At 42.2% G+C, this 25189-nt stretch overlaps 2 protein-coding genes across 5 annotated transcripts; both read right to left on the bottom strand.

Moving 5' to 3' along the window:
- Positions 1–18: 18 nt before the first annotated feature.
- hpse (heparanase) lies at positions 19–10903 on the bottom strand. 4 transcript variants are annotated; one of them, XM_021602816.2, is made up of 12 exons: positions 10372–10902; positions 9506–9645; positions 9047–9175; positions 8722–8895; positions 8406–8577; positions 7623–7670; positions 2852–2945; positions 2640–2746; positions 1950–2064; positions 1134–1258; positions 883–1035; positions 19–703 (listed from the first exon to the last, which is right to left on the bottom strand). In XM_021602816.2, the coding sequence occupies exons 1-12, from the start codon at positions 10590–10592 to the stop codon at positions 544–546; spliced, it is 1638 nt and encodes a 545-aa protein (XP_021458491.2). In that variant the 5' UTR covers positions 10593–10902; the 3' UTR covers positions 19–543. The 4 variants fall into 4 exon arrangements, with proteins under 4 accessions (XP_021458491.2, XP_036833379.1, XP_036833378.1 ...); XM_036977484.1 differs by lacking the exon at positions 9047–9175 and having other exon boundaries at positions 10372–10903; XM_036977483.1 differs by lacking the exon at positions 7623–7670.
- Positions 10904–15109: 4206 nt separating this feature from the next.
- helq (helicase, POLQ like) lies at positions 15110–25111 on the bottom strand. The gene is made up of 18 exons (XM_021602811.2): positions 24476–25111; positions 23697–24342; positions 23340–23518; positions 23007–23207; positions 22760–22832; positions 22572–22669; positions 22265–22363; positions 21970–22115; positions 21610–21849; positions 21359–21500; positions 21125–21229; positions 20611–20818; positions 20301–20458; positions 19966–20064; positions 17742–17915; positions 16286–16399; positions 15953–16087; positions 15110–15794 (listed from the first exon to the last, which is right to left on the bottom strand). The coding sequence occupies exons 1-18, from the start codon at positions 24656–24658 to the stop codon at positions 15711–15713; spliced, it is 3084 nt and encodes a 1027-aa protein (XP_021458486.2). The 5' UTR covers positions 24659–25111; the 3' UTR covers positions 15110–15710.
- Between the last annotated feature and the right edge of the window lie 78 nt (positions 25112–25189).

Below are 25189 nucleotides of genomic sequence, written 5' to 3'. Positions count from 1 at the left end.
TATAAACCATGTAAAGCATTTTGAATTCATTACTGTATTTATTTTCTCATCCAAATTATGTTGTACAAATATATCACACACAAAAAGTTTAGAAAAGACTTGTATCCCAGTGTACCAAAATAGAAAATTGCACAATTCAACTACTTAACATTACTGAGTAGAAAATCAAGTAACCAGAACGTAAACAAGTTGAGTTAAGTCTAACGTTTTTGGCATCAAATATGAAACATAATTTACGTACAACAAGTATTGCATTTAAGTGACACAGACTGAAACCGTATGAGTCCTCTGAAATTTTAAAACCCTACTCACAATGTACTAAGACTATTTATACAGGTTGAAAAATATACAAACATTTAATACATGTAGATGAATAGTTATTTCCAAAGACGATCGAATCCTTTCACCACATTTACTTGGTTTACATTCTTTGGCAAAGTCATACAGCTGTGTTTAGTGCAATAGTCAAGTACAGTATTTCCTTCTCTTAGTTTAGACAGTGACTTTACCTCCATCTTCTCAAGTCCTCCTCTCCAATTGGGGTCATCGGCAGGCCAGCGCCTGGGCCTCGCTGAGGACATAGAAGGCAAAGGAATAACCAGGGAGTCTGAGATGTTCTCCTGCAGGAAGAGGAGTGCCCTGGAGCGATGGAAGTGTTCTTTCATCCACCATCTTCAACACCTCTCCGTTGAGTTTCACAGACCTGGAGATCACAACACACTGTTAAGTTTCCTTTCTATTTTTAGTAGTACGGCATCCTTTACACTGACAATATTACAAGGCAAGACAAAAGCAAACACTTCCTTGAACTGTAATAATGTAACGCGACAAACTTAAGGTTAGTGGCCCCATTGATGGGAATAAAGGTTACTGGTAGCCTACTTGGAGTAGAGTCCCTCCTCGCCAGGCTGTTCAGACTGTAGAACGAAGGCCTCGCCGGTACTGTTAGAGATTGTAACAGGCACAGAGATCCTCGCAGGGCCCTTACTCAGGTTCAGAGCAAACAATGTGACTGCTCCACTTTTGTAGCTTGTGCTGTAGAAGAGAGAACATCGAGGAACAGTCAGGATGGTTGTCGCACATACAAACACAAGTTGTGGCTTCATTTTAAATACAGCCGGATTGTGGAATACCTTTTCTTGTTAGTGCAGTGCAGGTAGACCCGTACTCTTTTCGTCTTTCCCAAAATGGAAAAGGCTTCTATACTCAGCACCTCTGGTCCAACAAGCCTCTTGTACAGAACTGATAGCCAGTAATCCTGCCAAAGTGATACAGCCATAAACTAGATAAATGACTATACAGTCAGGTCCAAAATTATTGTCACCTTTGATAAAGATGAGCAAAAAAGACTATCAACATTTTGCAATGGCCATCTCAGTCTCCGGACTTGAACCCCATTGAAAACCTATGGTTTGAATTGAAGAGGAGAGTCCATCAGTGCAGACTAAGGATATCTAGGATCTGGAAAGATTCTGTATGGAAGAATGGTCAAAAGTCCTTCCCAATGGGTTCTCCAATCTCATAAAAGATTTTAGAAAACGGCTCAGTGCCGTTATCCTTGCAAGGGAAAGGTTCCGGATTATTGGAAACAGGGGTGCCAATAATTTAAAAAAATATTTTATAGATTTTTTTATTACTTGTTAAAAACATATACTGTATATATATATATATATATATATATATATATATATATATATATATATATATTTCTCTGAGAAAAATATTCACAAATTTAGCATACAATATAGCTGTATTTGTATTATTTATTTGATAAGGCCTTTTTTGCTCATCTTTATCAAGGGTGCCAATAATTATGGACCTGACTGTATATAGAAATGGGACAATTCATAGTATAGACAAACTATTGTCACAATCAACAAATACTTGGATCAATTATGTTTTTTCAGGAATTCAGAATACAGAGGAGAATAAACAGGAATTGCTCTTACAGGAAGTGGATCCAGGTTCTCATCTACCAGGTGGTAAGTCCCAGATCCAAACAAAACCTGTCTGATGAGAACATCCAATCCGAGCTTCGCACCCAGGCCCAGTTTATCCAGCCACCTGTAATCATTAAACATTTATTTTACACCACACACAGTACTTTAATACATTATAACGTTTTTATTGCAAAGAATGAGATTCTGACACATATCATCTGATTTAGATACACGCAACCTTATTCAATGAGAATGCAATATGTAATCCTTCGTAAGAACCTACTGCCCTCACACTTGATTAAGTCAATGTTGGATACATCATGTGGCATTCCTTTCATTTTTTTTGCATGTGAGACTACTATTGTAAGTCTTCCTGGAACAGGGCATGGTTGAAAGGCTGATCATGAGGCTCACAGGTGACCTGTAAATTCAATGAAAACCACATGTTCTGGAATAGCAGAGATTCCCTTCCATGAGAGTAGACTAACAACACAATTGACTCAACTACCGCCAATGTAATGAGGCTGTAGGTCTGTAGTCTCTCTTCCCACAGTGGAGCACCATGAGTCTGGCAAGCGAGACCAGCCTGACTGTTACAACCTCCAGAGTAATCCAGATGAAAATGATCAGATGCTATCAGGGTGTGATACTGACTGGGTCTATCTATATCCTGATCAACACCAACATACACACACTCACATGAATCCAGCGACAAATGTGTCAGACAGGCCCTTAGCCCCGCCTCCATAGGCAGAACTAGTCTCTCCAAGCCACACCTTCTTCCCAGGGGAGGTCAGCTCAATGGTCTGCGGACACACGAAACAGAAGACCCATTTAAAGTCCTTACTGAACTGCAATACATTCATAGTACATTTATAAACATGTACATGTGTTAACTTTTTCTTCATTACCTCCATGACTTCATGTGTTTTTAAGGCCAACGTGTTTAGCACCTCAGGGTCTAGAAAATCTTCTAGAGACGTGTCTCTTCCATTGACATAATAACTAACAGAAGGGCAGAGCAATCAAGGATGAGTAGAACTTCATATCAAACACAACAGAATCACTAAGAATAAAATCACATTTTCAGATTATATGGTGTGTAGACCATATCTCTCATCTGACACACACACACCACCAGGGGGGGGGGCAGGGAATGGTTGAATCAACATTGTTTCCACATCATTTATTAGTATTTTTTTATTGTTATTTAGTTTGACCTTTTTTCACCCCAATTTCAATCTTGTCTCATCGCTGCAACTCCCCAGCAGGCTCGGGAGGCGAAGGTCGAGTTATACGTCCCCCAAAACATGACCCGTCAAACCGCGCTTCTTAACACCTGTCCGCTTAACCTGGAAGCCAGGCGCACCAATGTGTCAGAGGAAACACCGTTCAACTGAAGACCGAAGTCAGCCTGCAGGCGCCCGGCCCGCTACAAGGAGTCGCTAGAGCGCGATGAGCCAAGTAAAGCCCCCCCCCCCTGGCCAAACCCTCCCCTAATCCAGACGACGCTGGGCCTGTTGTGCGCCGCCCTGTGGGACTCCCAATCACGGTCGGTTCTGATACACCCTGGGACCGAACCCGGGTCTGTAGTGATGCCTCTATCACTGCGATGCAGTGCCTTAGACCGCTATGCCACTCGGGAGGCCATTTCCACATCCTTTCAACACCAAAGAAAAAAATAGTATGACATTGAATCAACGTGGGAAACTGATAGATATGTTTTTTTAAGTCATCAACATAAATGCATTTAAAAAAAAATGTAATGCAGCTTTTAACCTAAATCCAATGACATGGTGAAATGTTTTGATGATTTCACGTTGAATTTACGTTAGTCGATAACCAAAGATAAATTGAAACTAGACATTGAACTGACGTCTGTGCCCAGTGGGATGTGAAGTCTGGTCAGTGCAAGCAATTACAAACAGTTATGTTAAGTTCCTCTTACCCCTTGTGGCAAACCCACGTACCCAACATCACAGGCACAATCATAAACTATTTCTGTGTTTGTTCAGTCTCTGTGTTTGCGTCAAAGTCAAAGGCACCAACACGACATCTGACCTTAGCATTCCGGCCGCGTTCCTAGGAAACTAAAAACTATGCAGTATTTAGTTTTTTTACGTGTTATTTCTTACATTGGTACCCCAGGTAATCTTAGGTTTTATTACATACAGTCGGGAGGAACTACTGGATGTAAGAGTAACGCCAACTCACCATCATTATGACCAGGAATACGACTTTCCCGAAGCGGATCCTCTGTTTTGCCCACCACCCAGGACAGTGGATCGGATCCCAGCCAATGAACCAAAATAACGATGCCGTAAAAGGGGCAGACGAAGCGGTCTTCTGGTCAGGCTCCAGAGACGGGCACATCGCACAACGCTCCCGAGCATACTACTCGCCAATGTCCAGTCTCTTGATACCAAGGTTGATGAAATCCGAGCAAGGGTAGCATTCCAGAGAGACATAAGAGACTGTAACGTTCTTTGCTTCACGGAAACATGGCTCACTTGAGACACGCTATCGGAGTCGGTACAGCCACCTGGTTGCTTCACGCATCGCGCCGACAGAAACAAGCATCTTTCTGGTAAGAAGAGGGGCAGGCGGGTATGCCTTATGATTAACGAGACGTGGTGTGATCATAACAACATACAGGAACTCAAGTCCTTCTGTTCACCTGACTTAGAATTCCTCACAATCAAATGTCGACCGCATTATCTACCAAGAGAATTCTCTTCGGTTATAAATCGCAGCCGCATATATTCTCCCCCAAGCAGACACATCGATGGCCCTGAACAAACTTTATTTGACTCTATGTAAACTGGAAACCACACATCCTGAGGCTGCATTCATTGCAGCTGGGGATTTTAACAAGGCTAATCTGAAAACAAGACTCCCTAAATTCTATCAGCATATCGATTGTGCTACCAGGGCTGGTAAAACCCTAGATCATTGTTATTCTAACTTCCGCGACACATAAGGCCCTCCCCCGCCCTCCTTCCGGAAAAGCTGACCACGACTCCATTTTGTTGCTCCCTGCCTATAGACAGAGACTAAAACAGGAAGCTCCTGCGCTCAGGTCTGTTCAACGCTGGTCCGAAAAATCTGATTCCACGCTTCAAGATTGCTTCGATCACGTGGATTGGGATATGTTCAGCATTGCGTCAAACAACAACATTGACGAATACACTGATTCGGTGAGCGAGTTTATTAGCAAGTGCATCGGCGATGCCGTACCCACAGCAACTATTAAAACATTCCCAAACCAGAAACCGTGGATTGATGGCAGCATTCGCGTGAAACTGAATGCGCGAACCACTGTTTTTAATCAGGTCAAGGTGACCGGAAACATGACCGAATACAAACAGTGTAGCTATTCCCTCCGGAAGGCAATCAAACAAGCTAAGTGTCAGTATAGAGACAAAGTAGAGTCGCAATTCAACGGCTCAGACACAAGAGGTATGTGGCAGGGTCTACAGTCAATCACAGATTACAAAAATAAAACCAGCACTGTTGTGGACCAGGATGTCTTAGTCCCAGACAGACTAAAATCAAATCAAAATCAAATCAAATCAAATGTATTTATATAGCCCTTCGTACATCAGCTGATATCTCAAAGTGCTGTACAGAAACCCAGCCTAAAACCCCAAATAGCAAGCAATGCAGGTGTAGAAGCACTAAACAACTTATTTGCTCTCTTTGAGGACAATACAGTGCCACTGACACGGCCCACTACCAAAACCTATGGACTCTCCTTCACTGCAGCCGACATGAGTAAAACATTTAAACGTGTTAACCCTCGCAAGGCTGCAGGCCCAGACGGCATCCCCAGCCGCGTCCTCAAAGCATGCGCAGACCAGCTGGCTGGTGTGTTTACGGACATATTCAATCAATCCTTATCCCAGTCTGCTGTTCCCACATGCTTCAAGAGGGCCACCATTGTTCCTGTTCCCAAGAAAGCTAAGGTAACTGAGCTAAACGACTACCGCCCAGTAGCACTCACTTCCGTCATCATGAAGTGCTTTGAGAGACTAGTCAAGGACCATATCACCTCCACCCTACCTGACACCCTAGACCCACTCCAATTTGCTTACCGCCCCAATAGGTCCACAGAAGACGCAATCGCAACCACACTGCACACTGCCCTAACCCATCTGGACAAGAGGAATACCTATGTGAAAATGCTGTTCATCGACTACAGCTCAGCATTTAACACCATAGTACCCTCCAAACTCATCATCAAGCTCGAGACCCTGGGTCTCGACCCCGCCCTGTGCAACTGGGTACTGGACTTCCTGACGGGCCGCCCCCAGGTGGTGAGGGTAGGTAACATCATCTACACCCCGCTGATCCTTAACACTGGGGCCCCACAAGGGTGCTTTCTGAGCCCTCTCCTGTACTCCCTGTTCACCCACGACTGCGTAGCCATGCACGTCTCCAACTCAATCATCAAGTTTGCAGATGACACTACAGTGGTAGGCTTGATTACCAACAATGATGAGATGGCCTACAGGGAGGAGGTGAGGGCCCTCGGAGTGTGGTGTCAGGAAAATAACCTCACACTCAACGTCAACAAAACAGATGATCGTAGACTTCAGGAAACAGCAGAGGGAGCACCCCCCCTATCCATATCGACGGGACAGTAGTGGAGAGGGTATTAAGTTTTAAGTTCCTCGGCATACACATCACGGACAAGCTGAATTGGTCCACCCACACAGACAGCGTGGTGAAGAAGGCGCAACAGCGCCTCTTCAACCTAAAGAGGCTGAAGAAATTCAGCTTGTCACCAAAAGCACTCACAAACTTCTACAGATGCACAATCGAGAGCATCCTGTTGGGCTGTATCACTGCCTGGTACGGCAACTGCTTCGTCCACAACCGTAAGGCTCTCCAGAGGGTAGTGATGCACAACGCATCACCGGGAGTAAACTACCTGGCCTCCAGGACCCCTACACCACCCGATGTCACAGGAAGGCCATAAAGATCATCAAGGACAACAACCACTCGAGCCACTGCCTTTTCACCCCGCTATCATCCAGAAGGTGAGGTCAGTACAGGTGCATCAAAGCAGGGACCGAGAGACTGAAAAACAGCTTCTATCTCAAGGCCATCACACTGTTAAACAGCCACCACTAACATTGAGTGGCTGCTGCCAACATACTGACTCAACTCCAGCCACTTTAATAATGGAAAAATTGATGTCAAAAATGTATCACTAGCCACTTTAAACAATGCCACTTAATATAATGTTTACATACCCTACATTACTCATCTCATATGTATATACTGTACTCTATACCATCTACTGCATCTTGCCATCATTATATAATACATGCATCACTCACCACTTTAAACAATGGCACTTTTATATGTTTACATACCCTACATTACTCATCTCATATGTATATACTGTACTCTATACCATCTACTGCATCTTGCCTATGCTGTTCTGTACCATCACTCATTCATATATCTTTATGTACATATTCTTCATCCCTTTACACTTGTGTGTATAAGGTAGTTGTTGTGAAATTGTTAGGTTAGATTACTCGTTGGTTATTACTGCATTGTCGGAACTAGAAGCACAAGCATTTCGCTACACTTGCATTAACATCTGCTAACCATGTGTATGTGACAAATAAAATTTGATTTGTATGCTACACAAGGGACAGTTCAACTTACTGGTGCCAGGTGCATGCATCAATTGCTTCTGCCCCACTCTCCAAGAACCTATGAAAAGTAAATGGGATACGATTGTTCAACATATCCCACGTGATTGGTGGTTATGTAAGAAGAATCTATTGATCTGACGTTAACCTGCCCTCAGACCACAGGAGACACAGTTGAGGGATGAGAGTTTGTCCCGTAGACTGTACAAATAAAGCAGTTTCCCAATAGGGGAAAGAGCCAGGATATGTTTGGAATACTTTTTGCCTTTTCGATAAGAGATGATTGAGTTGGAGTAACGATTAACAGTTAAAGGGATACTTCGGGATTTTGGTAATGAGGCCCTTTATCTCCTTCTCCAGATGAACCCGTGGATACCTCATTGTCAAAATCCCAAAGTATCCCTTTAGGGTTTGAACCACAGCCTTACTTGGGTATAGACATACAGTAGGTGGATATAAAGGAGAGAAGCAGTAACAAACTACAGCTGTGAAATGACAGAAAACACCTATGAACTATACAAACAAGAGGTTAGTCTCCCACTACAGTGGAAGTGATATTTAACCTTGATGAACGAAGGTATGCAGGTCACATGTCGTAATTCAATTGTAGAATCCTATTTTAATTCAATTCCTTTAGTAGTTTTCTAGTTAGCAACAACCTTTTGGTGTCAAGATGCTTCTTACATTGATTGAGGAGACTTCCAATACTATTTCTTTAGTTAGTACAACAGCCTGTCCATTAGGACTATATTGGGACTACTTTATATATAGGCTACATAAAGGGACAAACTCTCACCCCTCCAGTAAGTCTCTCCGGTGGTCCCGGGGTTGGCTAATGTCTGGTCCATAGAGTCCAGTGTTATGGTAAAGTTTGGATTCCTGCAGAATCTTGCGGAGTTGAACAAAATCTTGGCCGAGCTGATATCCATCCACCCTGATCCCTGCCTTCTTCTCATAGCTGTTGGGCTCTAAAGGGAGACAGGATTTTTGTTCTACCAACCTTACAATACCTAAATCATTTAGTTGAGAATTCCCTGTTTCAGTCATTAACACAATGAAAGATGGCTTAGTTAGTATAACACTGTAAATACTGGGGGCCTCAAAATTATTACCATTGCCCAGCTCCCAGGACATGCTGTACTGTTTAGATTCACAGTACTGTAGGAGAGTCCTGGCATTACTGCTGTCCCAGGAGTTCCCAGAGGTCCTGAGCAGCTCGTTGAGCCCAAAGATGAGGTCTAATCCAGAGCAGTTGGTAAAAGAGTAGAGCAGATCCACTGCACACTCTGTCAGGGGAAAAAATACATTTTAAACGTTGTATTCTTCTTTCTGTGAATTTGCTCAAGTGAAATGGGGTGGTTCCAAGATAACAGCTAAACAAAAGAGCCCGTGTGTTGTGAGCTAGACTGATGCTACCTTCATGACCACGGTTCATACCTGTGAACTTTACACTCCTATACTTCCTCTGCAAGTCCTCCTTGTCGAGAATTATTTCCTGTAGAGTCCATTCCTGCTTCAGCCTCTTTTCCAGTAGTGGAGGCAGCTCCAGCCTTTCACATATGTCATCTGACAGCAGATTAGCAAACAGGAACCAGACACCAAGTGGCTGTGAGTCACTCAGAAGCTGATGACCTAAGATCTACCTCAAACTAATGACATTGCTTGAGATCTGCCTGGTTTACTGCGTGCATTCAAGCTGACTCTTTGTGAATCAACGTACTGTTCTATCTCTCAATGCCAAACAGGAATCATGCTGAGGAGTCAAGTGACCACAGTCAAACCACACACATCAAAATAGCTGCTATTGAAATGTATGGATATGACATTATGCCTGACAATGTCTGTGGTGTAATGTGACTCACAGTTGAGATGAGTAACAATGTATGCCATATTTACCTGCATCAAACACAGAGTTTTTGTGATTCTCGTTTGAATGTAAAAATGTTGGGTTGAAGGTCATGAAATCTTGTCTTGTCCCTCCAAATCTCAGAAATGCTGGAGTCAAAGCTTTTGCCAATGTCCTCAGCTTTGGAGACCTTGTGGAATGAAATAATGTTTAGTTCAGTATTTATGGAGTTTCATAAGATTATGTAGCGCTGGTCTCTGAACTGTTTTTCTGTTAGGCTAAGGACAAAAACAACTTCGAGTAAGTAACTGAAAACAACAAAAAAATAAGACCCTGGCTGATTCTAATATAGTCGTCAACATTTTTTTACTAATGGTAATAATTTGATAAAACACACACAATTACAATTGTGCCAAAAACAGTGGTGGAAAAAGTAGAGAATTGTCATACTTGTGTAAAAGTAAAGATACCATAATAGAAAAAGTGAAAGTGAAAGTCACCCAGCAAAATACTACTAAAAGTATTTGGTTTTAAATATACTTATGTATTAAAGGTAAATGCAACTGATAAAATATACTCAAGTTTCAAAAGTAAAAGCATAATCATCATTTCACGTTTATATTAAGCAAAACAGACGTCATGATGTTCTTTATTTACGGATAGCCAAGGGCAGACATAACTTACAAACGAAGCGTTTGTGTGTGACCAGGGTTGTTCTCTTTATGAGTGCGTGAATCTGACCATTTTCCTGTCCTGCTAAGCATTCTTTAGGAATGTAGAGGAGTAAAAGTTGTCAAAAATATACATAGTAAAGTACAGATACCCCTCAACTACTTAAGTAGTACTTTCAAGTATTTTACTTAAGTACTTTACACCACCGGCCAAAAATAGAAACGTTAATGCTTGCCTTACTCACGTTAAAAGGTACATGAACTTCTCTTCAGCGACTAGACTCGCGTCTATGGCAACAGACAAAAAACGTTCATTCACTTTCTTGAGTACTCGAGAGAGGTCAACATTCAGATTTACGGACTCAAAATTCCACTCATCCCTCGCAGACTCGGCACTTGCTACGACATAATATCCATACGATAGAATAGATATCATCACAAATGCTAAGATTGATATTCCTGACATAATGAAATGGCTAGACGCACAGTCGGCTCAACTCTAATTTATATCGCAATGTGTAGGACAATTACAACCCAAATCTACTGGTGCTCGCATTCCCTCACTATCCCAATAAATGCGTCGATCGGTGTAAATCCATCATTGTCATTAGTAAATTGGTATGCAGTTATGGTCGGATTCAATTGTTGAGCGGAATCTGAGTTTTGCCTGGTCCAGAAAAGTCCTCTGTGTGGTCCTCATCCAAACGAGAGAAAACAAAGCATTTTTTTCTATCGGCAGTGCATGCAAAACAACAAAGTACGAATGCAGAAGCTTGCGTGTGATAGGCTGCCACAATATAGCATCGTTAACTAGGCTTGGCCATGATCGTGTGGGGGCGGTCTCAACACAGAAGGCCGGGATGATTTTGAAATAAGAAATATGTTATGTAATTTGAGATTTTTATTTTTGCATCGCTTGGGATTCTTATTGCGAAAAATACATTTCCATACTCACCTGCTTGTGAGAGATGTGTGATAAGTGAAGTGATGGAGAAGTAACCTACATGCTCAGTGGCGATTTTAGCACCAGTCCCAACACTTTTCCACCTGTCTATCAGCGAAGCCTTGTCTGGCAGTTCATTCAGCCTCATTTACTGCCTTTAAAAAAACATGGCTGATATGGCTAGTTTACTTTAAAAAATGTGGTTTCTAATGACAATTGAGATGTATAAACAATGGCATAAGGGGACGACGAGCAGATAAGAAATCAGCCCTTGCCTTGACAGGAAGCCAGTGTAGGGAGGATAGCACTGGAGTAATATGATCATATTTTTTGGTTCTAGTCAAGATTCTAGCAGCCGTATTTAGCACTAACTGAAGTTTATTTAGTGCTTTATCCTGGTAGCCGGAAAGTAAAGCATTGCAGTCGTCTAACCTAGATGTAACAAAAGCATGGATTAATTTTTCTGCATCATTTTTGGCCAGACAGTTTCTGATTTTTGCAATGTTACGTAGATTGAAAAAAGCTGTCCTTGAAACAGTCTTGATATGTTCGTCAAAAGAGAGATTAGGGTCCAGAGTAACGCAGAGGTCCTTCAGTTTTATTTGATAAGACTGTACAACCATCCAGATTAATTGTCAGATTCAACAGAAGATATCTTTGTTTCTATGGACCTAGAACAAGCATCTCTGTTTTGTCCGAGTTTAAAAGTAGAACGTTTGCAGCCATCCACTTCCTTATGTCTGAAACACAGGCTTTTAGCGAGGGCAATTTTGGGGCTTCACCATGTTTCATTGAAATGTACAGCTGTGTGTCATCCGAAAGTTAACATTATGTTTTCAAATGACATCCCCAAGAGGTGAAATATATAGTGAGAACAATGGTGGTCATAAAATGGAGCCTTATATATATATATATATATATATATATATATATTGAATTTTACCCTTTTTTCTCCCCAATTTCGTGGTATCCAATTGTTGTAGAAGCTACTATCTTGTCTCATTGCTACAACTCCCGTACGGGCTCGGGAGAGACGAAGGCTGAATGTCATGCGTCCTCCGATACACAACCCAACCAGCCGTACTGCTTTTTAACACAGCGCGCATCCAACCCGGAAGCCAGCCGCACCAATGTGTCGGACTCTACACCGTGCACCTGGCAACCTTGGCTAGCGCGCACTGCGCCCGGCCCGCCACAGGAGTCGCTGGTGCGCGATGAGACAAGGAGATCCCTACCGACCAATCCCTCCCTAACCCGGACGACGCTAGGCCAATTGTGCGTCGCCCCACGGACCTCCCGGTCGCGGCCGGTTACGACATGAAATGGAACCTTGAGGAACCCCGAAATTTACAGTTGATTTGTCAGAGGACAAATCATTCACAGAGACAAACTGATATCTTTCCGACAGATAAGATCTAAAGCAGGCCAGCACTTGTCCATGTAGACCAATTTGGGTTTCCAATCTCTCCAAAATAATGTGGTGATCGATGGTATCAAAAGCAGCACTAAGGTCTAGGAGCACGAGGACAGATGCAGAGCCTAGGTCTGACGCCATTAAAAGTTAATTTACCACCTTCACAAGTGCAATGTTGGGGTCTAAAACCAGACTGAAGCATTTTGTGTACATTGTTTGTCTTCAGGAAGTCAGTGAGTTGCTTTAATTTTTTCAAAAGCTTTCTCTAAAATTTTGGAGAGGAATGGAAGATTCCTTAAAAGGTAATTTACCACCTTCACAAGTGCAATGTTGGGGTCTAAAACCAGACTGAAGCATTTTGTGTACATTGTTTGTCTTCAGGAAGGCAGTGAGTTGCTTTAATTTTTTCAAAAGCTTTCTCTAAAATTTTGGAGAGGAATGGAAGATTCGATATAGGCCAATAGTTTTTAAAATATTTTCTGGGTCAAGGTTTGGCTTTTTCAAGAGAGGCTTTATTACTGCCACTTTTAGTGAGTTTGGTACACATCCGGTGGATAGAGAGCCGTTTATTATGTTTAACATAGGAGGGCCAAGCACAGGAAGCAGCTCTTTCATTAGTTTAGTTGGAATAGGGTCCAGTATGCAGTTTGAAGGTTTAGAGGCCATGATTATTTTCATCATTGTGTCAAGAGATATAGTACTAAAACACTTGAGTGTCTCTCTTGATCCTAGGTCCTGGCAGAGTTGTGCAGACTCAGGACAACTGAGCTTTGGAGGAATACGCAGATTTAAAGAGGAGTCCGTAATTTGCTTTCTAATGATCATGATCTTTTCCTCAAAGAAGTTCATGAATTTATTACTGCTGAAGTGAAAGCCATCCTCACTTGGGGAATGCTGCTTTTTAGTTAGCTTTGCGACAGTATCAAAAATACATTTCGGATTGTTCTTATTTTCCTCAGTTAAGTTGGAAAAAAAGGATGATCGGGCTCTTCGATACTGCACGGTACTGTCTTTCCAAGCTAGTTGGAAGACTTCCAGTTTGGTGTGGCGCCATTTCTGTTACAATTTTCTGGAAGCCCGCTTCAGAACTCGGGTATTTTCTGTATACCAGGGAGCTAGTTTCTTATGACAAATGTTTTTAGTTTTTAGGGGTGCAACTGCATCTAGGGTATTGCGCAAGGTTAAGTTGAGTTCCTCAGTTAGGTGGTTAACTGATTTTTGTCCTCTGACGTCCTTGGGTAGGCAGAGGGAGTCTGGAAGGGCATCAAGGAATCTTTGTGTTGTCTATGAATTTATAGCACAACTTATGATGCTCCTTGGTTGGGGTCTGAGCAGATTATTTGTTGCAATTGCAAATGTAATAAAATGGTGGTCCGATAGTCCAGGATTATGAGGAAACACATTAAGATCCACAACATTTATTCCATGGGACAAAACTAGGTCCAGAGTATAAATGTGATAGTGTGTAGGTCCAGAGAAATGTTGGACGAAACCCACTGAGTCGATGATGGCTCCGAAAGCCTTTTGGAGTGGGTCTGTGGACTTTTCCATGTGAATATTAAAATCACCAAAAATGTGAATATTATCTGCTATGACTACAAGGTCCGATAGGAATTCAGGGAACTCAGTGAGGAATGCAGTATATGGCCCAGGAGGCCTGTAAACAGTAGCTATAAAAAGTGATTGAGTAGGCTGCATAGATTTCATGACTAGAAGCTCAAAAGACGAAAAAGTAATTTGATGTCAGTGATCTTCAGGTTGGAGCTCTAGAAAGAGTCCCAAGTTCCCGACTTGCAATTCTGAGTTGGATGACCGTTCAAAACTTATTTTTCCAGTCGGAGTTCATTTTTTTCGCCAGAGTTCCCAGTTGTCTTGAACTCACTGAAGTCATATTTCATATTTCTGAGTTTCCAGTTGTTTTGAGCGCAGCAGGTCATGCTGGATTGACAGCATGGCCAATGTTGAATGTTTATCCTTTAAAGCTTGGAAAAGAGACCCTTAAACCCAGACTTGGGTCCACACACCCACTCCACTGAATACCAGGCTAGTGATTGCTTTTCAATGCTTGCAGTTAGCCACTGATTGCTTCCAAACCACTCATTGTTGAATTTGGAATTTCCAACTTGTTGTGTAATGTTTATGTCCAATGGCCACCGATACATTTTATTTATAATTTATCTTCATTATCTCTCTTCATATGACAAGGATTTGCCAGTAGATTGTCGACTTGATTTATGATGATGACTGCTAGCTAAGATTTTGAAAGTACGATGTTGACATGATCTGTCCAATCAAAGCTATTGTAGATATAACGTGATTTCACATAATTTTATCTCTGGTCAATGACCTTGAGCCTTCTTGGATGGGCACTTCTAATATAACTCCATGGCAGCATCCAAGGGGCTTGAATTTTCAAGATATATCCTTAGATTTTGCAGTGAAGTAGTGTCCCCATGAGCGACAGAACACTGAGCCAATCACAGCGGAACTAGAGAACATTACCAACCCCTACACTTCATATTTGTCGCTGGCTGCCCCAACACCACAGAAAGCACTGAAAAAGGCTGAAACACCTGCATTGGAGCTGCCTTACTCAAGAAATCAAAACAAAGAGGCCATGTTTGTATGCGGCTTTATTAACTAAATTATTTTATACATTGTTTGCAAACTGATATGTGACATGTATTAATGCCAAAATAACATGCAAAACAGGCTAAATAGGTGGGGCTCAAAACAGGTGGGTGTCTTCCCCACCTGCCCTGAATGACGACTTTCCACTGAACCTGTTGTAGAACTTGCCCCCGCTGCTGCTACTACTTGAAAAGATTAAACTATAGAAAATAACTTAATTGTAACCTGCTTCTTTATCATAGAACCAAGAGACGGTGAAGGTTATAGATAAATAAGTCAAATTAGGGTTACAATAACTACTTTACTATGTCCCACTATTCACTGATATTGGGTCAAGCATTTGGAAGCCTGTCAAATTATTCACATGCTGTTATATAAAAGTGACCAATTAAATCACAGAGTGTGAATTCTTTCATGATTTTGATGCTCACAGAAGCATTTTATTCATCTCTATGGGATAAAAAAAAAAAATTCCACATCCCAAAAATATATTTTATAATATCACTCCGACAAACAATGATACACCACTAAAAAGTATTAACACACCAAGCAAAATAAAAGTATTCTTCACACAATAAATCCACTGCAGCAACATTTTACAAAGAGAGGAGATCAAGAGGCATCATCAATAAGTCATCCATCTCCTCCTGAAGGGCATCAGCTTTCTCATTCAGCAGCATCTGAAAACAGACGCCACAGGAGGACAATGATCAAACAGAGTACAACTTCTGCAAATGCAAGTCACATCTCAATCCAATTTTCTACAACCCTTGTTTGTATTCAGGAAGGAAACAGCAGCACAACTGTACGTATACTAGGCATTTGACAACAGACATACTTTTGCCGAAGCAACAATCTGATTAGCTTGCTTCTTGAAGAGGTTCTCCACAGTCTTGGCGAGAACGTTTGGGTCAGCGTTGGCCAGATGAGCCAGTGTCTTATATCCAGCATTGTACAGCAGCTTGGCTCTTCTCTGTCAAAAGCAGATAAGGGGTTACAAGCATGCAAAAAACATCTGGAACAATGCCAGAAAACTTTGGCTAGGACAATAGCTCTTATGACTGGAAACCAAGATGTGGATATGTTTTTATGGACCTTTTGTTGCCAGGTAGGACATTATGATGCTATAATGCCTAAAAAATGAATTAAGATTTTTTTTTTAAAGTCTGACCTCCATGACTCCTGCTACCTCCATGAGAGGGATGAGCTCGGCCTGGACACAGTAGGTCAGCCTGCGGGTAAGCTCAGTCAGGAGAGCTTTGAAGGGCCAGAACTCTTCCAGCTCCTGATAACACAGAGAGAGGGCACAGTGAGATCACTGGGGTCAAAAGAGAAAGCAAAAGAACATACAACTTAGGAGCTATTCTCAGTAGTGGGCGGCAGGTAGTCTAGACGTTAAAAGCGTTGGGCCAGTAACCGAAAGGTTGCTGGTTCGAATCCCCGAGCCAACTAGGTGAAAAATCTGTCAATGCACCCTTGAGCAAGGCACTTAACCGTTAGTCAGGTAGTCACCGAGTTGTTCAGCCACGACTCGGTAAAATATAAGATATTACAGTTTTTAATGTCCCGTTGGTAGGATAATCTATGGTAGGCCATCGATTTTATTTTCCAATGATTGCACGTTGGCCAATAAAACTGACTGCAGTTTACTCGCTCGCCTATGAATTATCAGATGGCAGCCCGATCTCCGCCCCCTTTTCCTCCGTCTTTTCTTTACGCAAATGACGAGGATTTGGGCCTGTTCCCAGGAAAGCAGTATATCCTTACCGTCGGACACCTTAAAAAGGAAAATTATAGCAAGCAATAAAAACAAACGCAAACATAACTAACAAAATAGCACAGTTGGTTGGGAGCACGTAAAACGTCAGCCATCATCTCTGGCGCCATTCTACAATGGCGACTGCTCGTTCTCCGTCCGCAAGGCACTACAGAGGGTAGAGCGTACGGCCTAGTACATTACTAGGGCCAAGCTTTCTGCCATCCAGGACCTCTATACCAGGTGGTGTCAGAGGGAGGCCCTAAAAATGTTCAAACACTCCAGCCACCCTAGTCATAGACTGTTCTCTCTGCTACCGCACGGCAAGCGGTACCGGAGTGCCAAGTCTAGGTCCAAGAGGCTTCTAAATAGATTCTACCCCCAAGCCATAAGACTACTGAACATCAAGCTACTCTGTTATTATCCATGCATAAGTCACTTTAATAACTCTACCTACATGTACATATTACCTCGATAACCGGTGCCCCCGCACATTGACTCTGTACCGGTACCCCCCTGTATATAGCCTCGCTATTATTATTGTACTGCTGCTCTTTAATTGTTACTTTATTTATTATGTTTTATGTATTTTTCTTAAAACTGCATTGTTGGTTAAGGGCTTGTAACTAGGCATTTCACTGTAAGGTCTACAGCTGTTGTATTCGGCGCATGTGACAAAGACAATTTGATTTGTAAGTCGGTCTGGATAACAGTGTTTGCTAAATGACTCAAATGTAAAAATGGAGGACTGAAGTAACAAAGCTTTTGTCTTTTCAGGGCACCTCTGTGAAACACTGCTAAGAGTCTAGGATATGGCTCTGTTTGGACGGGAACCAATAATATCATATATGACATCTATGCTGGCAGCTACCTCGGTGAAGTGCAGCACGCAGGAGCAGAATACTGAGGAAGAGCTGAGTAGTGTCTGGATGAAGCCCCGGCTGAGCTGGAACCTGTCAGCCACGCTCCACAGGTCAGTCTCCTTCAGCAGGGACTGCAGTACCAGGGCCAGGTACAGCCGACTCACCACCACCTGGTCAACATTCTGGGGGAACAGAGCATTTGGGAAGGACCAAGGAAGTATAATTATTCCTACTTCTATGGCAAGGACAGCACAGTACAACAGAATGGCACAGAACTGGCTCACTGCATTGTTGCTACATTTATTACATGAATGATCAGTTGTAGAGAGCAGATTTGAATTCACATCACAAGATACAGTGCCTTGCGAAAGTATTCGGCCCCCTTGAACTTTGCGACCTTTTGCCACATTTCAGGCTTCAAACAAAGATATAAAACTGTATTTTTTTGTGAAGAATCAACAACAAGTGGGACACAATCATGAAGTGGAACGACATTTATTGGATATTTCATACTTTTTTAACAAATCAAAAACTGAAAAATTGGGCGTGCAAAATTATTTAGCCCCCTTAAGTTAATACTTTGTAGCGCCACCTTTTGCTGCGATTACAGCTGTAAGTCGCTTGGGGTATGTCTCTATCAGTTTTGCACATCGAGAGACTGAAACTTTTTCCCATTCCTCCTTGCAAAACAACTCGAGCTCAGTGAGGTTGGATGGAGAGCATTTGTGAACAGCAGTTTTCAGTTCTTTCCACAGATTCTCGATTGGATTCAGGTCTGGACTTTGACTTGGCCATTCTAACACCTGGGTATGTTTATTTTTGAACCATTCCATTGTAGATTTTGCTTTATGTTTTGGATCATTGTCTTGTTGGAAGACAAATCTCCGTCCCAGTCTCAGGTCTTTTGCAGACTCCATCAGGTTTTCTTCCAGAATGGTCCTGTATTTGGCTCCATCCATCTTCCCATCAATTTTAACCATCTTCCCTGTCCCTGCTGAAGAAAAGCAGGCCCAAACCATGATGCTGCCACCACCATGTTTGACAGTGGGGATGGTGTGTTCAGCTGTGTTGCTTTTACGCCAAACATAACGTTTTGCATTGTTGCCAAAAAGTTCAATTTTGGTTTCATCTGACCAGAGCACCTTCTTCCACATGTTTGGTGTGTCTCCCAGGTGGCTTGTGGCAAACTTTAAACAACACTTTTTATGGATATCTTTAAGAAATGGCTTTCTTCTTGCCACTCTTCCATAAAGGCCAGATTTGTGCAATATACGACTGATTGTTGTCCTATGGACAGAGTCTCCCACCTCAGCTGTAGATCTCTGCAGTTCATCCAGAGTGATCATGGGCCTCTTGGCTGCATCTCTGATCAGTCTTCTCCTTGTATGAGCTGAAAGTTTAGAGGGACGGCCAGGTCTTGGTAGATTTGCAGTGGTCTGATACTCCTTCCATTTCAATATTATCGCTTGCACAGTGCTCCTTGGGATGTTTAAAGCTTGGGAAATATTTTTGTATCCAAATCCGGCTTTAAACTTCTTCACAACAGTATCTCGGACCTGCCTGGTGTGTTCCTTGTTCTTCCTGATGCTCTCTGCGCTTTTAACGGACCTCTGAGACTATCACAGTGCAGGTGCATTTATACGAAGACTTGATTACACACAGGTGGATTGTATTTATCATCATTAGTCATTTAGGTCAACATTGGATCATTCAGAGATCCTCACTGAACTTCTGGAGAGAGTTTGCTGCACTGAAAGTAAAGGGGCTGAATAATTTTGCACGCCCAATTTTTCAGTTTTTGATTTGTTAAAAAAGTTTGAAATATCCAATAAATGTCGTTCCACTTCATGATTGTGTCCCACTTGTTGTTGATTCTTCACAAAAAAATACAGTTTTATATCTTTATGTTTGAAGCCTGAAATGTGGCAAAAGGTCAAAGTTCAAGGGGGCCGAATACTTTCGCAAGGCACTGTATTTAGGGTTCATTATCTTTATGACTTGAATTAGTTAAGTCTGCCTTCCATCTAGGGGTTAAAAGGAGAAAAAAAAGCTACAAAAAAAAACAGGATTAATCTAGAGATGAACATAATGTTATTTTTAAGCCAACGTACTCAAGAATAAACCCATAATACCTTAATCCAATGATAGTCTCTCAACCTAAGGAACTGTGAAAATATGACACTATTGATTTAACAGTACTTAAATCATGCCATGCTTCCTCAATACTCTTACCTTCTTGACATTCTGTCCAGCAGCCTTTCTAGCAACAAAACTTTCAGACACACCAACTGCTGCACACATCTTTTGCTCCGCAGCTGATAACATTGTGAACTGGAATTGATAAGCAAAACAAACTCTTACACAATAATTGTTGTACTAAATACTGCAGAAGACAAACTATTGCACAAAACAATATTATATATACAAAATGTACTTCATTATTAGATATTTTCATTAAACACACCAGAAATGCATAAAAACAAAATGGTTATTTGAGGTATTTTACCTACCAATCAACGTTTAATTAACAAAGACAACCAAGAAGTACACAAGACCTGGGCTCTAACCTGTCTGAAGTAGACCATCCAGTCAGGCTTACACTGGGAGACCATGTCATAGGGTGTGACCAGGTAGATGAGGTGGAGGAAACTGTTCAGCATCAGGCTCTCCAGGCCTTTAGACAGGTCTCTATACAGGAGGTCACAGTAGGTCAGATCCACTGAGCCTGAGGAGGAGAGGTCAGATACACTGTAGCATTGACTCATAGAAAGAAAATGTCTCTGTAACAGGATTTAAATTGATTACTATGAACAATTTCCTTGTATGGTAATAGAAATGAAATTAACACCAGTTCTGGCGAGTTTGAGAGTAGTTCACCTTTGTAAGTAGCTCTTCCTAGCTTGGTGACTTGCAGGGACCCATCTTGTGGCTCTGTGGAAACGGTGACGAGGCCTTTCTCTTTAAGCAGCTCAACACACTCCTGTGTCACCTCCCACAGGCTCCTCTCCAAGCACACCTGTTTCTCCTGGACAGACAGCAACGTGCCACTCATGAAGTCCCTGATCTGCTCTAAGCTGTTCGTGATCTGAAGGGAGACAAAAGAAAACCGGCAAAAACAGGATCATCAATTTATTCATTAATATATTCTTGATTCCATTCCTTTACTTCGATTTGTGTGTATTAGGTATATGTTGTGAAATTGTTAAGATATTATTTGTTAGATATTACTACACTGTCAGAGCTAGAAACACAACACCAGCGAAAACATCTGCTAAACACGTGTATGTGACCGATACCATTTGATAAGACAAAGTTCTTTGCTAAAAAGAGACATTTTAAAAAGGGAACTGGATTTTTCTGTCATTCGCTTAGGGATATTTTTCAGAAATACATTTAATCCAATGACGGATAGAATGAGACTCAGGACACCCTTTCCGTCGCTATGCATTAGATTGCTTATGCAGATTTCCATTGGCGCGGATAAAAGCTTCTTGACCTGAAAATACAAAAAGGTGGACAGGATCAATGGACAGGATCTGCTATAAAATGTCAGAGTGTGGAAACATAAAGGACCGGATGTCACTACATGCATAGGTTTACTGTTATGGTTGTAGCTGTTATTTACCAAGACTTTGTCTTTGTCCTGTAGAATGAGGATGCTCTCTCCATGAGTGTCTATCCCGGCCCGTCCAGCCCTCCCCACCATTTGCTTGTACTGGCTCCTCTTCAGGAAGTCTGCCGCCACGTACGGAGAACGCAGAATCACTCTGGTCCAAACACATTGATGGATCCAATCAAGTCTACAATAAATGTCACTATCTAACACAGAAATGCAACTTCTGTTCGGACAGGTTATGCTTCCTTGCTTTGACTTGCCTCCGAGCAGGTAGGTTGATCCCTGCAGCCAGCGTAGAAGTGCAGGTGAGGAGACAGAGAACCCCTGCAGAGTAGGCCTCCTCCACCAGCTTCCTCTCTTCACTGGTCAACCCACTGTGGTGGTAAGCCAGGCCGTACGGCACCGTCTTCTTGAGCACCGGACACAGGGAGCCATTCCCACTGCCCCTCAGCTCCCCCAGCAACACAGCCTTCTCTGCCTGCTTGTGTTGGATAAAGTCCCTGGAGAATTCAAGAAGAAGTGGCATGTTGTATCAATCACAATCCACACAATCACAACCACTGGACCGACTGACCATAATTTGGAGTACAGAGAAGAGAAATATAAAGATGTCTTTTTACTCTTTCAGGTACTTGCATATCATCCCAGCCACGTTCTCACAGTTCTTCTTGGTGGGACAGAAAACAAGGCAAGACTGGCTTGGAATGACCTCAGTCACCAGGGCAACAATATGATCCTGATCGATCTTCTGCATGGCACTGGAGTACTGGAAAACAAAAGAATTAGACAGGTGCTAAGACTTCAAATACAATGTGAGTCCACCTTCAAAAGCTGACTGCCTGGCACTGGAGTCCAGTATATCTTCAAATATATATATAGAAATGATGGCTCTTCAAATCAAATGGATGATTATACCTTAAAGTTCAGGACCCGAGAGAATCTGAAGCACTCCTCCTCCTTGGGGTCCACCTCGTATATGCTGTCCTTCAGTTTCACATACTCCTTCAGCTCAACCTGAAACACCATGGCTATCAGTGGCCAACCATCACAGAGACAATGGAGAACACAACACGCAGTGCAGCTTCTATTGGTTTTAACTAAGCTTTCAAGGAATACGTTGGCGATTTTCATGTTGTATATGGACTCTCACAAACAAGGAGGCATACCACAGAGGATCAAATAGCATTGCGTAGATCAAGCCTGTGGTTAGGGAATATCATACCGGTCTGAAGTCATTAGTGTAGCTCTCTGCCTTCAGAAACTTCTGTATATCTTGGAGATTGCCCAGAGTAGCACTCATTCCAATGATCTGAGTTGACTCTGTAAAGAAGAAAATCAGTTTCCCACACATTTTCAAAACATCTTCCTTCACCATGAATATGATGAGAGTAAAATAGCAGTCACACTTACTACTGATATAGAGCACTTTGGCTAGAGTCATCTCAATGATAGCTCCTCTGCTACCATCACCCAACATGTGGAGCTAATAAGAAGAGAAATGGAGTGGCATTAATAATTGGATACTACAGTACAATATAATTGATTGTGTCCAATACACAAGGCATCAACAGATACATTGTTTGGGTCTAGTGAGTGGCTATTCTATGTTTTGTAATGATAACATCTCAGATGTCAATGTAATAAGATATTTGCATACCTCATCCACAACCACCAGCCCCACATTGTCCAGTCTGTTGGTCTCTATGAGAGAGTTTACCAGGCCGTGTGCCTTCTCTATAGTGGCAATGTACAGGGACCTCTTGCCCCTTCCCTTCACTGGAGGGAACCTGCCCTTACTACCAGCATACTCCTCCACCATGAAGTCTAGCTCCAGGCCAAAACTGGCCAACCCTCGAACCTGGGAATGCATGCAAAACACAGTGCTCAGATTTGCCATTGACATACAAAAATGTTTAATTATAATTCCTTTGTACAGTTGGATGAAAGAGGAATTATATACATTTCGTAAACAAAACAATGACCACAATACCTTCTCCTGCACTAGAGATACGTAAGGCAGGATGAAAAGGGCATCCTTCTTTCTGCACAGAAGCTCTTTGAGGATAAGAATCTCAGCCACCAAAGTCTTCCCACCACTGGTGGGAAGAGAGTAGATGAGATTTCTCCTCTGCTGAACTGAATCCAGGTTTAGACAAGTTTTCTGCCATTCTGAAATATAAGAGAGCATTGTTATTGATGATACTCTAATATGAAGCAGGGCAAGAGCTCAAATTACTCACACTTAGCAAGACAACCAGACACTTTGAAAACATAGCCATGTTGAAGTTGATGCAAAACTAGTGAGGACATGCAATTAGACAGGGAAAATGAATAGAAATCCATTCACCATATAAATCTTTGATTCCTTTGAGATTGCATATCAGCTCCTTCACTTTGGTGGGAAGACCAAAGAAAGGCCCAAGGTCTGTTGTCGCCATGGAGACAGATTCCATAGCCTGCATGGCAACACTGATCTCCTCTGTAACTACGGCCTCCTTCTGCAATGCAGTCCGGGAGACACTAGAAGGAGTTGCTGCATTAGCCATCATAGCTCTCTTCAGATGATCGGACACGCTCTTCCTTGCCTTGGGGGCGATATGCCTCTCATTTCTATCTTCAGTGCTGACAGACTTCTCAGGATGTCTCATAGGCATGGAGGTTTTGTCCTCATCTGTACAGCAGTTCCTGTCTGCTGTTTGGGGATCTTGTAGAAAAGCGAGTTGTGAGCTTGGCATGTCTAGGAAAGCATCATCTGTGAAGCCCTTCAGGAATGATTCTGTCATTGATTGTTTCGGACAGTTGTCTGTTGAAGACTTCAGTGAAGTGAAGTCAGGGTTCCCAGCAAGCAGAATTACAGGGCATCTGCTGCTGGTTGTATGTTCAATGTCATGCTGTCTCATGTTCTGCCCCACTCTATCGAGCTTTGCCAGGAAAGAGCTGTCGCTTTCAATGCTGTCATAGTCCCCAAATAAGTCCTCAGGGTCACTGCAGTACTGCAAAAAAAAGCAACGTTAAGAAACAGTAAATGCACTTGTAACTCACTCAATATCATGTTGAAATTACAGTAAAATCATCAGACCACAAGAAGTGTATAATGCACCATTTTGATATTAGTTAGCTACCCACCTCACTGAACTTTGCATCCATGGATTGGTCCAAAGCTCTGGAAAGCTCTATCTGTCCCGTGTTGTCAGGACATTGTCGTCCAGAAGCACTGGTCCTTTTCCTTGCGGGCGTGAGATGACTTATTCGTCTATCCCTGGACCGCTTCCTCGAGGACTGTCGTTTTACTTTGATTTCGGCACTCATTGTCAAACCTGACTCTGTCGGACACCTCACTGACGTTAGCCTAAGTAAACACTAGTAGCATTCCAGCTATGTTGGCATGCTAGCGAGCTACTAGCTAAGTAACGTTAGTAAATACAATACAATCATGTTGGCTGACAGGGTGAGCTCCTCAATTCATTTGCTACTGAGTCAAATTGGCAAGCTATCTTGAAAAAAAAATAGATAGCTGACGTTAACGTTGGCTAACTTCACGCTAAATGTTAAGTGAGCAAACTCAACCGTTTTTCGTTAGCTGAAAGTAGCTAAATTGACTAGACATGGTTAACACTAGGCTTACTATCAAATCGTCTTTAACAACCGAGAACTCAAAATATAAAATAGAGAATACATTTTCAAGCGTAACTAACCGGATACATACAATACAGACGACAACTATGAATTTGTAAACATGAGTCTAACGTATTAGCCAATCAAAGACGAGTAAAGATTGTAACTATATATTGAGTCGGGTGGAGAACGGAACTTTTTTCCGACCTATTGATACAATCAGTC

The sequence above is a fragment of the Oncorhynchus mykiss genome, chromosome 5 (genome assembly GCF_013265735.2).
Source record: "Oncorhynchus mykiss isolate Arlee chromosome 5, USDA_OmykA_1.1, whole genome shotgun sequence".
In the NCBI taxonomy this organism is placed as follows: Eukaryota; Metazoa; Chordata; class Actinopteri; order Salmoniformes; family Salmonidae; genus Oncorhynchus; species Oncorhynchus mykiss.
Note: the sequence above shows the minus strand (reverse complement) of the source record. Positions and strands in the feature narration are given on the sequence as shown.

Excerpts from the sequence above, each read along its gene's own strand:
- hpse (XM_021602816.2), bottom strand. The coding sequence starts at position 10,592 with ATGTCAGGAATATCAATCTTAGCATTTGTGATGATATCTATTCTATCG. Across the intron at positions 7,671-8,405 it reads CGGAGAGACTTACTGGAGGG|GTTCTTGGAGAGTGGGGCAG; the intron begins GTGAGAGTTTGT and ends TACTTTTCATAG. Across the intron at positions 1,259-1,949 it reads AGAACCTGGATCCACTTCCT|GATTACTGGCTATCAGTTCT; the intron begins GTAAGAGCAATT and ends TCACTTTGGCAG.
- helq (XM_021602811.2), bottom strand. The coding sequence starts at position 24,658 with ATGAGTGCCGAAATCAAAGTAAAACGACAGTCCTCGAGGAAGCGGTCC. Across the intron at positions 23,519-23,696 it reads AGGAATCAAAGATTTATATG|AATGGCAGAAAACTTGTCTA; the intron begins GTGAATGGATTT and ends CTTATATTTCAG. Across the intron at positions 22,670-22,759 it reads CAAAGTGCTCTATATCAGTA|AGTCAACTCAGATCATTGGA; the intron begins GTAAGTGTGACT and ends TCTTCTTTACAG.